We start from the raw sequence: 11,980 nt of genomic DNA on the forward strand, positions 1-11,980 counted from the left end.
TGACTCAACAAAAAGATGGATCTGCAACTATCTCATAGAGATAATAGAAAATAGAGTATATTTTTTCCCCGTCAACTACAATTCAATTGGCAACAGATTTGTACCAGTGCAGTTGGCGTGGTACTGAAACAGCGATAAAGCGATGACTGGCGTCCAGTTGCATTTTTCTCATCGAAGCTTAAGTCGGTACAAAAAATCATAGCACCATAGTATTTTGCTATCAAATTTTAAATATTACTAGAAGGGAGACATTTTACGATTCCAATGGATCACAGCCGCTTACATGTGCATTCCAACAAAATCAGATAAAGTTTCGTATCGTCAATTGCGTCAGCTGTGTTTTATAGCAGAGTTTGCAACCACATACACATAAATGGCATTGACAACATAGTAGCAGATAGTTGATCTCAAGCTGATGCAATAAACACGCCCACAGTTGTTGATTTTGAGGCAATTAGCAAGTGCTAAAAAACTAACAAAGAGTTGAAGCAGCTATTGGGTTCAAATTCAGCGCTTCAGCTGCAGAAGCTTTCTTCACAGCCTGAATGCTAGTATTTTGTGATGTGATCATATGTATCATTACACCGTACATTCCATCATCACTGCGCAGGAAAGTATATGATACGGTATACTTAACAAATGCAGGTGTGAAGTCGACAGCTAAATAATTATCCAGTAAGTTCGTGTGGTTGTCAATACGAAAAGATATTGCGAACAGTGATGCGATTATGCTAAAATTATCAACAAATGATAATAAATAGACATAACAGACCCATTTTACAAGCTTTTACGCCGTTTGATTGACGATTCGTTCATGTACATTTGGATTTAATAATAGATATGCACTATCTAAAACCATGATGGCCAGAGGTCGGCCCTTTGGAAGATATTACCGCTGACACGGTCATGGAGAATTTTTATGCAAATTGGATATCGTGATTTGGGTGTCCCAAACTCGCACCAACTAATTAGTGAGCTAAATTTGAACCGTTAATAAAATGTTTAGGCACATCTTCGTATCACCCGGAATCGAATGGGTTAATTGAGCAAGTTCAGAACACAATTTCTTAACAAAAATTTCTTAAAAAATATCGTGTGAGCATATACGACAAGTTAAACCAATTCCGACTTTAAATCATTTAAAAATAACTGTTTTCGCTCACAAAGCGTTAGTACATTCCATGTGTTTGTAAGGGCAGACTATCCAAAAAAACAATTAAAGCCTGTAAGGACGGAATTTTGTCACTATTTATATATATCCTTTATTTAATATTAATATTAATTTTTATTAAAACAAAAAAACATAAATTTTAAAAACCACCACCTTTTATTCATAAATTGAATGAACCAGTTTTTCAATGTAGTAGCGAACACCCACACGCACAGCTAGCACAAGAGAAGCCAGGCTACAAAAAGAAGTTGTTGGTCGCGGCAGAGCTATTACTTCTCATGGCAATATAGGAATTTAGGCAAGAAATGCATCAAATTTTAAACGTGCAAAGAATTACACTTGTGCGGATGTGCGTGCAACGAACGAAATAAGTGTGATTTTTCATATAAATAGACGCCGAATTCATATGAAAGATCACAGCGCCAGCACACCGAATCAAGTAGACACCTACATCATCGCTAAGTCGCCAGGAAAATTTTACGCCAGTAGTATTCTGATACTATAAGCTAAGATCATTGTATTATTATAGTTTATAACGTCGCAAGGCTTTTTGATGCTTAGCCTATGGCATCATTGTATTATCATAGTTTGTAACGCCGTTGGCATTTTGATGCCATAGATTAGGATCTTTGTATTATCATAGAATATATCGTCGTCAGCATTTTGATGGTATTGGCTACAACCTATTGTAACCGCTTAGTATTATAACAACATATTAGACTAGAATACTTTTTTACCTGGTATTATAAATTTTATAATAAAGATATCTTTTTTGAGCTAAAATAAACAACGTCTTTACTTTCTATTTGGCCTTTTGCTAGCTCTCGAACTAGTTAATAAAACAAATGTATTGCAACGACCCGGACTGCGGCTGAGTAGTACCTCAGCAAAATCAAACGAAGTATCATTGTCGTTATAACTCAACATACACAAGACTACATAAAATAATTAAAACATACGCGGAAAATCGGTTAACTTAGCAGTAGACATTAAAATCGGACATTTAAATTCGAGCTCGTGATGATGGAGTTAAATTTCGTCGCGGTTGACGTAAGAGGCAGGTCGTTGAACACGAAACAACTGGTCCGAACAGAAGAGAAACTAACTTTTGAGTCGAAAGATTAATTAGAGTAGCAGTGCACAATTACCAGTCAGCAAGCCTGGCGAATCCGCCACACATACTCCAGCCCATTTCGTATGAAGAACAATTTCTTTTCGTATATAACATAACAAACATCTGGTACGCGTACAGCAAATAAAAGTCATTTTCAAATACTTCTTTTATTTATATTTATACAGAAATATCTATTTTGTTAAATTTACAACAGGTATCATTTTAAGGAAATATGTTAAATGTTAAAATTATTTTCACAAGTATTTTTATTTAACTTTTTAAGCTATGTTTTATTTTATAGAATTTGTTAAACTTAATTTGTTTAAACTTCCTTTTGGAAGATTTTATATATTTACTTCGAGTTAATGTTTTATTCATACATAAAGACAAGTTTTGTATATCTACACATTATACAATAAATTAAGTGATAATATATTAGTATTTATTTTTAAAACAACCGCTAAATAACTTGCATTTGTTGTCAAAAACTCTTAATTATAGCATTTAATGCTGTTATGATGTACTGTCATTATGACTGACAGTACTGCCATTGTACTGCCATAGTATTTTTTTAGAATATTTTAAATAGAAGGTAATGAAATGGGCTTATGAATCAAATCATTTGCAATCTAACTATTAAAATAATTTAATTATTCGAATTTATATTAAATAAACCGTATGCAGAGACAAGTAAAATTGTGATATTAATTTTAATTAATTTTTTTATGCGTGCTGTGAATAAAAACTAAATCTGCAAGCAATTGACTTCTAAGAATGAATGAATACATAATAAAATTCATAAAAACAAATAAAATTCGAATAAGTAGAACTCACCATTAAATGTTGGGTTTTTCACATTTGAATTAATTGATATAAATTCGAATACATGAGTGATTGGAATAATTCGTATATGAACATTACAATATTAATACAAATAGACATTAGCGAATCTTTAATATAATTTTTCTTATAATCAACTTTATTTGCCTCAAAGAATTTGAATAAATGTTATAAAATTACTTTTTTTTCTGACCGACGCATGAATAGTCCAAATATTTTCAAAACTTATGTAGTACCCCTTCAATTCATTAAGATTACTAATCGTCTCGTAAAAGAAAAAAAATTATTTTAAATGAGTACGAAGTGGAAAATAAAACTATTTTTCATTTCCAGTTTTAAATTATATCGAAATTAATTACAGTTTAAATTAAAATAATATTAATGAATGCATCATTTTAAAACATTTTTTAAACGTTTTTTAAACGTTTTTTTTAATATCTAAACTGATTTCTATACGGAAGATGTGGCGTTTTTACCACTATTGACATTTAAACTAGATGCGTGCATACTTAAAGATTCTAAAGATAGGTTACTTCGATGAGTAGGTTCTTCTATATCGCGCTTAGCTGATATAAGTATGTTACTACAGCTGTTGTTTGATGTATTCGTGCTCAACCCATTGCAAAAAATATTATCAGTATACACAATGGAATTGTTATCATTATCATCTTCTGATTCATTGATATATAGTGGAGGAATTAACTCCGCTGTATTGATTTGTAAGTTACTGTTTAATATATTGTTCTGCATGGATCTATTGTTTTCTGGAGAGCATAAATGCAGATGAGAATTTATTAATTTATTGCAAGCTGGACAAGCACGATTGGATCCCTTTTCACGTTTCCGAATTAATTCGTGTGCACACCTGCGTAAATTAGAAAAAAAATTATTTAACACCAACTTTACAAATAAGTTCATATTAAACAAAAATTAATAAATACTATAATATTTTATATAGCAATTAATAGAGAGTTTTCGAACAGTAGTGAATTGAAACAACAAAATTTTTTTTAATAATTTAAATGTTTGGCTAATTATACAGCTGTTTCGAGTATTGCCAAATACCCATCATCAGTGGGCTTAGAATTATTTCTTGAATTTAATTATTCGCACATAATTTTTGGAGACTGCAAATACTAAGGCTTGAACTCGTGCTCTGTAAAATTTGAAGCTTAGAATCAGTGTTCATTAGAATCAGTGTTCGTACTTCACTTCTATATTAACACTTTGGACTTCTGTGTAGAACGAAATCATTAACCAACTTAAAAATAATTGAATTAATTTGTTATAGTTCATTTTAATTGATAAGTAGCAATTAATACAATCATATATATAATCATGCTTGTAATACCTGGCATGTAGTATATGCGCGCATGGTAGAGCTTCTAAGGAATCTGTTTCAAGACCAAATAATTCCCCGCAAACGCCGCAGATTAATCCAAGAGCAGCATCAGTCTGACTTGCCAACTTTATATGCGTGTTATATTGTTCATCATCACCCAATGCTTGATAAATTAAAGAAAGGCGACTGCGAACTTTGCGCATAAGTAACTGGAAAAATTATTTGATAGTAAAAATAAATTTTAAATTTTTTAACACAAAATAATTAGTGTAAATATTTGAATATGCTCAAAGACAATATACATATTTTGATTACTTTTATCGTTGTTTGATATTGTGACGAACGCATTACGCACGCGTAGCACCATCACAAAATCCAAGGACCTGTCAACTTTACTTAGGGTAACCGACTGCACCCCATACGTTATACAGCGTTATATACAGTTCGAATCTTGCGTTATATATAAATAGAGAGTGCTATACTGGTAATACCGACATTTCCTAAAAATGCCGCAAGCTGAAGATAGATTAATCGTTTCTTAATAAGTGAGCTCACTGAGTCCGACTAACGTAAATAGTCATTTAGCTCAATCACTAGAAACCGTCACAGCTGCTTAGTAGAATGAAGATGGTGGCGAATGACAAGATGATTGACGAAGTTTTAAAATTTCTTTGGTAAGAATAATTGCAGAAAACCAACGATTTTATGACTCTTTAAGCAGACCAGATGTTTGAAGTACAAAACTACTCTACAATTGCAACAGTGCAGAAATTATACCATTCGGTCCCTTCGAGTTGAGTGTCATGACATTAGATTTGTGTAACGGCAGTCAAATATTCCCACGCTACTTGGGCAGCATATTTAGTCACTTAAACTTTGTCACTTGTTACAATGATGACATTTGTTTCTCGTCAGCATCACTAGGAAAGCATGAAAGCCATGTGAGAATTATGTTCAACAGAATGCGTTTGTTCGATTTGAGAAAAAAATCCTCTGTGTAATTTGTGAAGCGCTTCAGGTAATCACAGCAAATCATCAGCAAATTAAATACACTCAGATTTATGCATGATGCCCGAAAGGTACAATAATAATAAACAAGATGATTTAAAAATACAGGTATTTGATGAAAAGAAAATTGTAAAATAGACCTTTCTGGTGGTTCACCATTTAGGTGGGTGCTAGGTCGGTCGTACTACTTATTATTTTTGCCGTAATTTGACGATCAATAATTTTTTATTATTCATTTGTTTTTTTTTTAAATTAAATGTTTTATTAAGTATCAAGGTTTTAACTTACGTTATGCGTTGCATTAAGAAATGGTGTTTTGAGTATGCAGTTTTTAACATTTGATTTGTAAACAAAAAACATATGATTTCGTTAATTTGGGACAGTATGAACAGTTTTCAAACTAAATTAATTTCATTTTAACGAAATTAAGAAAATTTAGCTGTCTAGACATAGACTTAGTGCATAAATTTATATGATATTATAAATTTGTTTTTGTGACCTTTCTTTGCGGATTATAGTTCGAAAATGAGCAATCCATTTTTATTTAATAAGATAAAAAAGTTTTTTGAATATACCTTTGCACCTATTGAATTTGCTACTTCGAGCAATCGCGTGTTAAATTCTAAAGGACGACAGTTACATATCTTTTGTTGCAAACGTAACACTTCTAAGCAGCGTGCAGCACCATCCATTGCTTCCATCTGCGCCATACGATCACCAACTGCTGACGAAGTTCCCATTGCAAGTTCATATTGCCTAAATGCTCGCTAAAACATTCGTATATAATATATGCATATAAATATAAATATATTTACAATTAAATTGAAGTCAACTTACATCAATGTCCATTTTTTTCCGGTATATATCACCCATGATCCGTAAACTACGTGTATAGGTAGCTTGATCGCCAGATATTAATGAGAGTCTAGTTGCTTCCTGAAATAATAAATAGATTAGACTTTGTTTCTAGATTTTTAATATTATATAAATTATTAAGTACCATACAATAATCATGAGCATCTCCTAATTCACCTTGCTTTCTTAAAGCTGCAGCCATTCTTAATAAAGCTGCTCGATGATTCGATGAATTCAAATGTCCCAATTGTAAAGAACGTGACAAATCATATGCTTTTGATGCGTATACTGCACTTTTATGATTATCTTGTAAACGTCCAAATAATTCGGATAATGCAACAAAAACCTGCAGCTCTAAAGAAGGGTCAGTTATTGATAGAGCAATTTTATGAGCATTTTGTAGTCCTTCCAGTGCTCGCGAGAAGCCACCCATTTCTAAATAAACTCGAGCGACTGTTAGATGAACTAACCCACCAGTTCGACATTGTTTGTTACACTCATTATAAAGCGAGTGACGTGCATAACTAAGTGCTCTCTCTAAACCACCAAGACGTTCATGCGCACGTGCTAAGTTTAAATATGTTTCAGCGCGCATATTCTGTGAATCAAGTTCCTCTGAAATTCCTAAAGCTCTATGTCCAAACTCGATTGCTTCTCTGAATTTTCCCCAATCCATATGAGCTTGATAAAGATAATTTAATAACTGAAAGCAGTCTTCACGACGACTTGTCGCCTTAAGAGCACTTCGCCATATACGAACAGCCGCATTCTGATTATGTTGTTCATAAAGACGCAAACCACGTTCCATCTAAATATGAATGAATTTAGCATTTACACAATTCACTTATTAATGAAGACATTCAAATAAAACAAAGTGTACAACAGTTTTAAAAAGTAAAAAAAAACATAAAATACTATTCGCACAAATGATCTATATCTATACACTATATAAAGTGTGTGAACGTTCAAACTTATTATAAAACATGAAATTCAATATGCAAATGGGTAAAATTGAAATTACTTTTCTTTTTGCCAAATACTGTTTTAAGCTCCGTTGAAACATTAAAAAGCAATTAACTACGGAGTTCCGGGGTGCAGAAAATCCTTGATGAGCCCATAATGAATTTTCTTCCGGACTTGATCCATAACCAACATTCCATGAATAGTTTTCATCAAAGTTGCAAAATTCTTTATAGTATATACAATAGATCAATATTTCAATGTAAAGAACTTTATATTATTTAAACTAAATTTTTACCATTTGATGCTTCTAACAAATTACGTGAACCATCTGGGGAAGCCAATAAATGAGTTGCTGATAAATTTTGACAATGTGGAAAACTATATTTTATTTTTTATTTATTTCATATTTACTATTAAAAACCAATATGGGTCTTACCTAAGCAGATCCTTTGATACTACGCTTTCCCATGACATGGCTCACATCAATCCCTGAAATGATTAAAATAACATAAGGTACTAAGTTTTTGGTGTATTACGATGGAGTGCAGTTTTTTATTTTCATATTGTGTTTAGTGTTAAAGTATATATATATATATATATAGTTATATTCTGACAACAGTTAGCCACTTCACCTTAGTTATTATTATGATATTTGAATTAGTTATGATATTTTGGTGTTCTTACATCACTTGGGAAAGTTCCTTCAGTCTTAATTGTCACAACAAGATCATCAAAACCCATAAACGTCTTTAACAGGTTTCAATATTTGATATAGAAGTAAATATGATTAAAAACTCTATAGTTTTGTTCACTGACCATATAAGCAGTAGTATGGAAAATTTTATCAGTTTGTCCGCATAATAAACAATCAACATGGCATAGAAAGTAAAAATAACATTTTATTTGTAACCGATTTTGTAATCGCAGAATAGCATTCACAAAAAATTATGATTTTAGGACTTTTTCTATTAAAACATTTATTACCTGACTAATGATTATCAAAATATGGAATTAGAATTATATTATATTACATCTGCACGTATCGAGTTTTAGCAAACTGATTAAATATACAGAAAACAGTAGAGAATTGAATCCCATCTGCTTAATTTCATCCATTTCCATCGTTATAAATCAATTAACAGGCCAGAATAATCGAAAAAATTGATTCTTTTTCTTGTACAAAATCATTAGAGTTCATGAGGAAAATCACTTCACCCATTTAATGAGGGTTCAAATGTTAAAAATCTATAGGATCAATATTTTTGTTTTTTAGAACGTATTGGAAAATAGACCACTGAAATTTTAAAATAATCTGTTTTGTTTTGTCTTCAGCAGTTCAAAGCTTCTAATCAAAGCTTTAATCAAAGACAAGTGGTTGCGAAATTTGTTCATCAATCTTTAAATAAATAGTTGTATTTTTAATAAATTGGATTCAGGATTCGAATTGGCTCCTAAGCAACTAAATTTATAACTTCTTCTTCTTCTGAGAATTTTAGTGACGGTTTTTTATTATTATCGCGATCTTTTAGCAAACTGGATAAATATATAGAAAACAGAAGAGAATTGAATCCAATCTGCTTAATTCCATCTGTCATTTACCAATACTAAGATGTGGATAACAAAATGATGAAGTCCTTTCAAAAAAGAGTCATTTCTTTCAAACGTTTCAAACTTAAATCTGGTAAATAAGTTCCATTTAACTAATTTATGTATTTTGAGTTGATGATCCTTACCTTATTCCTTAATCCTTATTTTCTATATAAAACTGACAGGGATAATTCCGCTTCTCCTGCGGGTAATGCAAAAACGATAACTCTCAAAAGAAGTTAATAGAAAAATTTCAGCGTTTAGCGTAAGTTTTGATACTATTACTTATCAGTGTTTTCAGATATTCATTTTAATCATATTTTAGTTGCGGACCCAATAAATGCAATTAAAAGTTTTATTTTGAAGGTAGAATATAAATATGGGTATTTGAGATTGAGTAACTTCTCAAACTACAAACAATTTCCAGATTTCAGGTCCAAAATTACTTAGATGCTAGTTATAATAAATAGCATGAACTTAAAGATTTTTAAAAATGAAATGGATGTAGGAATGGATGTGTTTATATCATACTTGTGGTTAAAAACTAAAGGCTGATAAAGTGGTGTTGGCATCCATGAACCCAAATTTATCATAGGGGCTCCAATTGAAAATGTACCAACAGTTCTTTAAATAAAAGTGCATGACATTAAAATTTATGCTATACAAGGCTGAAAAGGTGATAAAAACGTACCAGCGTTATTGTATATATGAATAGCCAGATAGCTATAGATAGATACAATCTGTTCTGTACTAGATCATGAAATCAAAGTTAGGCAAGCAAGGGTGCATTCACTCGTTTCATAGAATTTTTTTGTAAGATATCCACTTGTGAGTCTGCATCAGTGCTTAAATATATTTAATACAAACTCTATAAGAAGGCCTGCTACGATATCTATAACTTAAGGCAATCCTTAAAGCTTTTTCGGATTCATCACAAAAAACTGACAATTTCAATTGAAAATAACAAATTTAATCATATTTGTGCATTTTGAAATTTATATAGAAGTATAAAATATGTGTATCGAATGGTTTGATAGCATTATTCGCCATTTTTTGCATATAGGGTAACAACTTTCTTCAAGACTTTATAGACACATTTTCATACTTATGTGGAAATGATACATTAATACATACATATTAATTGTTTTTATCTAATGTTTAACTGCAAGTATCTGAAATTGAATCCTGTCAACTTTGAACCGTGGATACCTCTATTAATATACAAAGCAAACATATACTTAATTTCTATTGTTCAAATTTCGAGCTATATACATTGTTGGTGTTTATTCATAATCAGCCACAAGCACTTACTGTGCTATTCGCTTGAGCTAAGGCAAATAACTATATAAGAATTGAGATAATACAATGTCATAACCTGGAAGACATAGAAACTGCCAAGACTTCTCATGCAAAAAAATGCAAAAACAATCTAAGTAAATTTTGCGGCTATGAGGATATGGAAACGCATTCACACTGACGAACTTGCTAATGGGGCTATTACTATGTCTCTAATTGGTACCTCTAAGATGTAGTATACCGACTTTTATTTAGATGGTGTATTTAAAAATTATGTCCGTACACTTTCGCAATAAAATATTGTTTGATTTAAAATTTGGCAAAATTATTACGAAATTCAAAATTTACCAGAATTTACCACTGTCTTGCATGAATAGCACTACATATGGTACAAATTACAAATGTAGGCTGACTACTTTTGGTGTTATGATTCTGATATTTGACTACTGAGACTACTGAGGTCTAATCACAATGTTTGGTGTGATGCAATAAATCGCACCTCTTAACTTTATCAAATATTAAATTCGATTTACAAACAACACTAAATAATAACAATAATCGATACAAGAAATTACATAGAAACACCAAAAAAATTAATAAAAAAATTTTGATAAAATTACCAAAAGATGCAACACGTGAAATATAAGCAAATACCATAAGCATCCTTAATATGCCCAAATTAAAAACGTATACCATTATATCTCCACCATATTCTGCACATAAATATATATAAATCTGAAAACCCATTCTTTCTTACTGGAATAAAAGATTCGTTTTCGGGATAACACACAAAAATAAAAGATTTTCGTAAGGAGTTTCACAATAAATCAAATCTATTCTGAAATCAAGGTCAAAGATATATATCATCGAAGACATCTCAAAGAACAATTTATAAATAAAGTAGCAAATATGTATATTCTATTTAATACTTTAACGAAGTGACATTTAAAACCTTACCTAGACCTGGTATTGCAAGAACTTATTATATTTTAACAAAAATAGTCATTTGATCAATCGATCCACTAGCTCATTTAAGCATATATTGAATATACGAACGTTATTGTGGTTTAGTAATTTTAATCACCGTTTATCATCTGTGACGATGTTAAGTTTTTTTCTTTCAGAAGTAGTTCCTTATTATATATAAGTTTCAAGGTCGCATAATTTGGCAAGTTGTTCTCTTCGTGGCAAAAACATTTAAGTTATTTTATTTTCCTAAAAATTAGTATCGTTTATAATTTTTCGATGACTTGTAAGGTAGACTGTTGCTATCTGTTCTATAAACATTATGTTCATCTTCGTATTTACCCTTGATAAATTTTCTAGGAATGTTATAACCTGGTTTTTCACAAAATATGCTTTTTCTTATATACGGTAGCTTTGAAGACAAGATTCTCATTCTAAATTCGGAATGGAAATGACTCATATCAAAAATTCTACAATTTCCGAATGATTGAAATTCTATTTGATTATAAATTTTTTTGAATCATTTACCATTATCCATAATTAAGGAAAACAAATTAATTTAATTTGGTGAAGTGGCCCAACATTAATATATTGAAATAAGTAATAATTTTTTATTAGTATTTTTATTAGTATTATTTTATTAGTATGAAATTATTTCAATTTGAAATATGTAGAAACAATCTTAAATGAGCATCTAGCCCCACAATGCAATATAACCGTATAAAAAGTTTCTCTGCAATTTATATCGATTTTAGAAAAATATTTATTGAAACCTTAAATATTGGACACCATTCGGAATAAACTATAATAGCATGCACAATTGGACCGAAAACCTTCC

The 11,980-nt window shown here is 30.8% G+C and overlaps 1 protein-coding gene across 1 annotated transcript; it reads right to left on the reverse strand.

Annotated features, from left to right (window-relative positions):
* Nucleotides 1-3,524: 3,524 nt before the first annotated feature.
* On the reverse strand, nucleotides 3,525-7,791 carry LOC119685480 (43 kDa receptor-associated protein of the synapse homolog). The gene is made up of 8 exons (XM_038099764.1): nucleotides 7,730-7,791; nucleotides 7,589-7,671; nucleotides 7,352-7,518; nucleotides 6,476-7,138; nucleotides 6,313-6,411; nucleotides 6,051-6,242; nucleotides 4,477-4,676; nucleotides 3,525-3,990 (listed from the first exon to the last, which is right to left on the reverse strand). The coding sequence occupies exons 1-8, from the start codon at nucleotides 7,765-7,767 to the stop codon at nucleotides 3,576-3,578; spliced, it is 1,857 nt and encodes a 618-aa protein (XP_037955692.1). The 5' UTR covers nucleotides 7,768-7,791; the 3' UTR covers nucleotides 3,525-3,575.
* Between the last annotated feature and the right edge of the window lie 4,189 nt (nucleotides 7,792-11,980).

This window comes from Teleopsis dalmanni, chromosome 2 (assembly GCF_002237135.1).
Source record: "Teleopsis dalmanni isolate 2A chromosome 2, ASM223713v2, whole genome shotgun sequence".
NCBI lineage: Eukaryota > Metazoa > Arthropoda > Insecta > Diptera > Diopsidae > Teleopsis > Teleopsis dalmanni.

Bases quoted from the DNA above. Each gene is read 5' to 3' on its own strand.
- LOC119685480 (XM_038099764.1), bottom strand. From the start codon at position 7,767: ATGTCATGGGAAAGCGTAGTATCAAAGGATCTGCTTAG. The intron at 7,519-7,588 runs GTAAAAATTTAG...TATACTATAAAG, and splicing joins TTTGTTAGAAGCATCAAATG to AATTTTGCAACTTTGATGAA. The intron at 6,412-6,475 runs GTACTTAATAAT...TTATTATTTCAG, and splicing joins ATGCTCATGATTATTGTATG to GAAGCAACTAGACTCTCATT.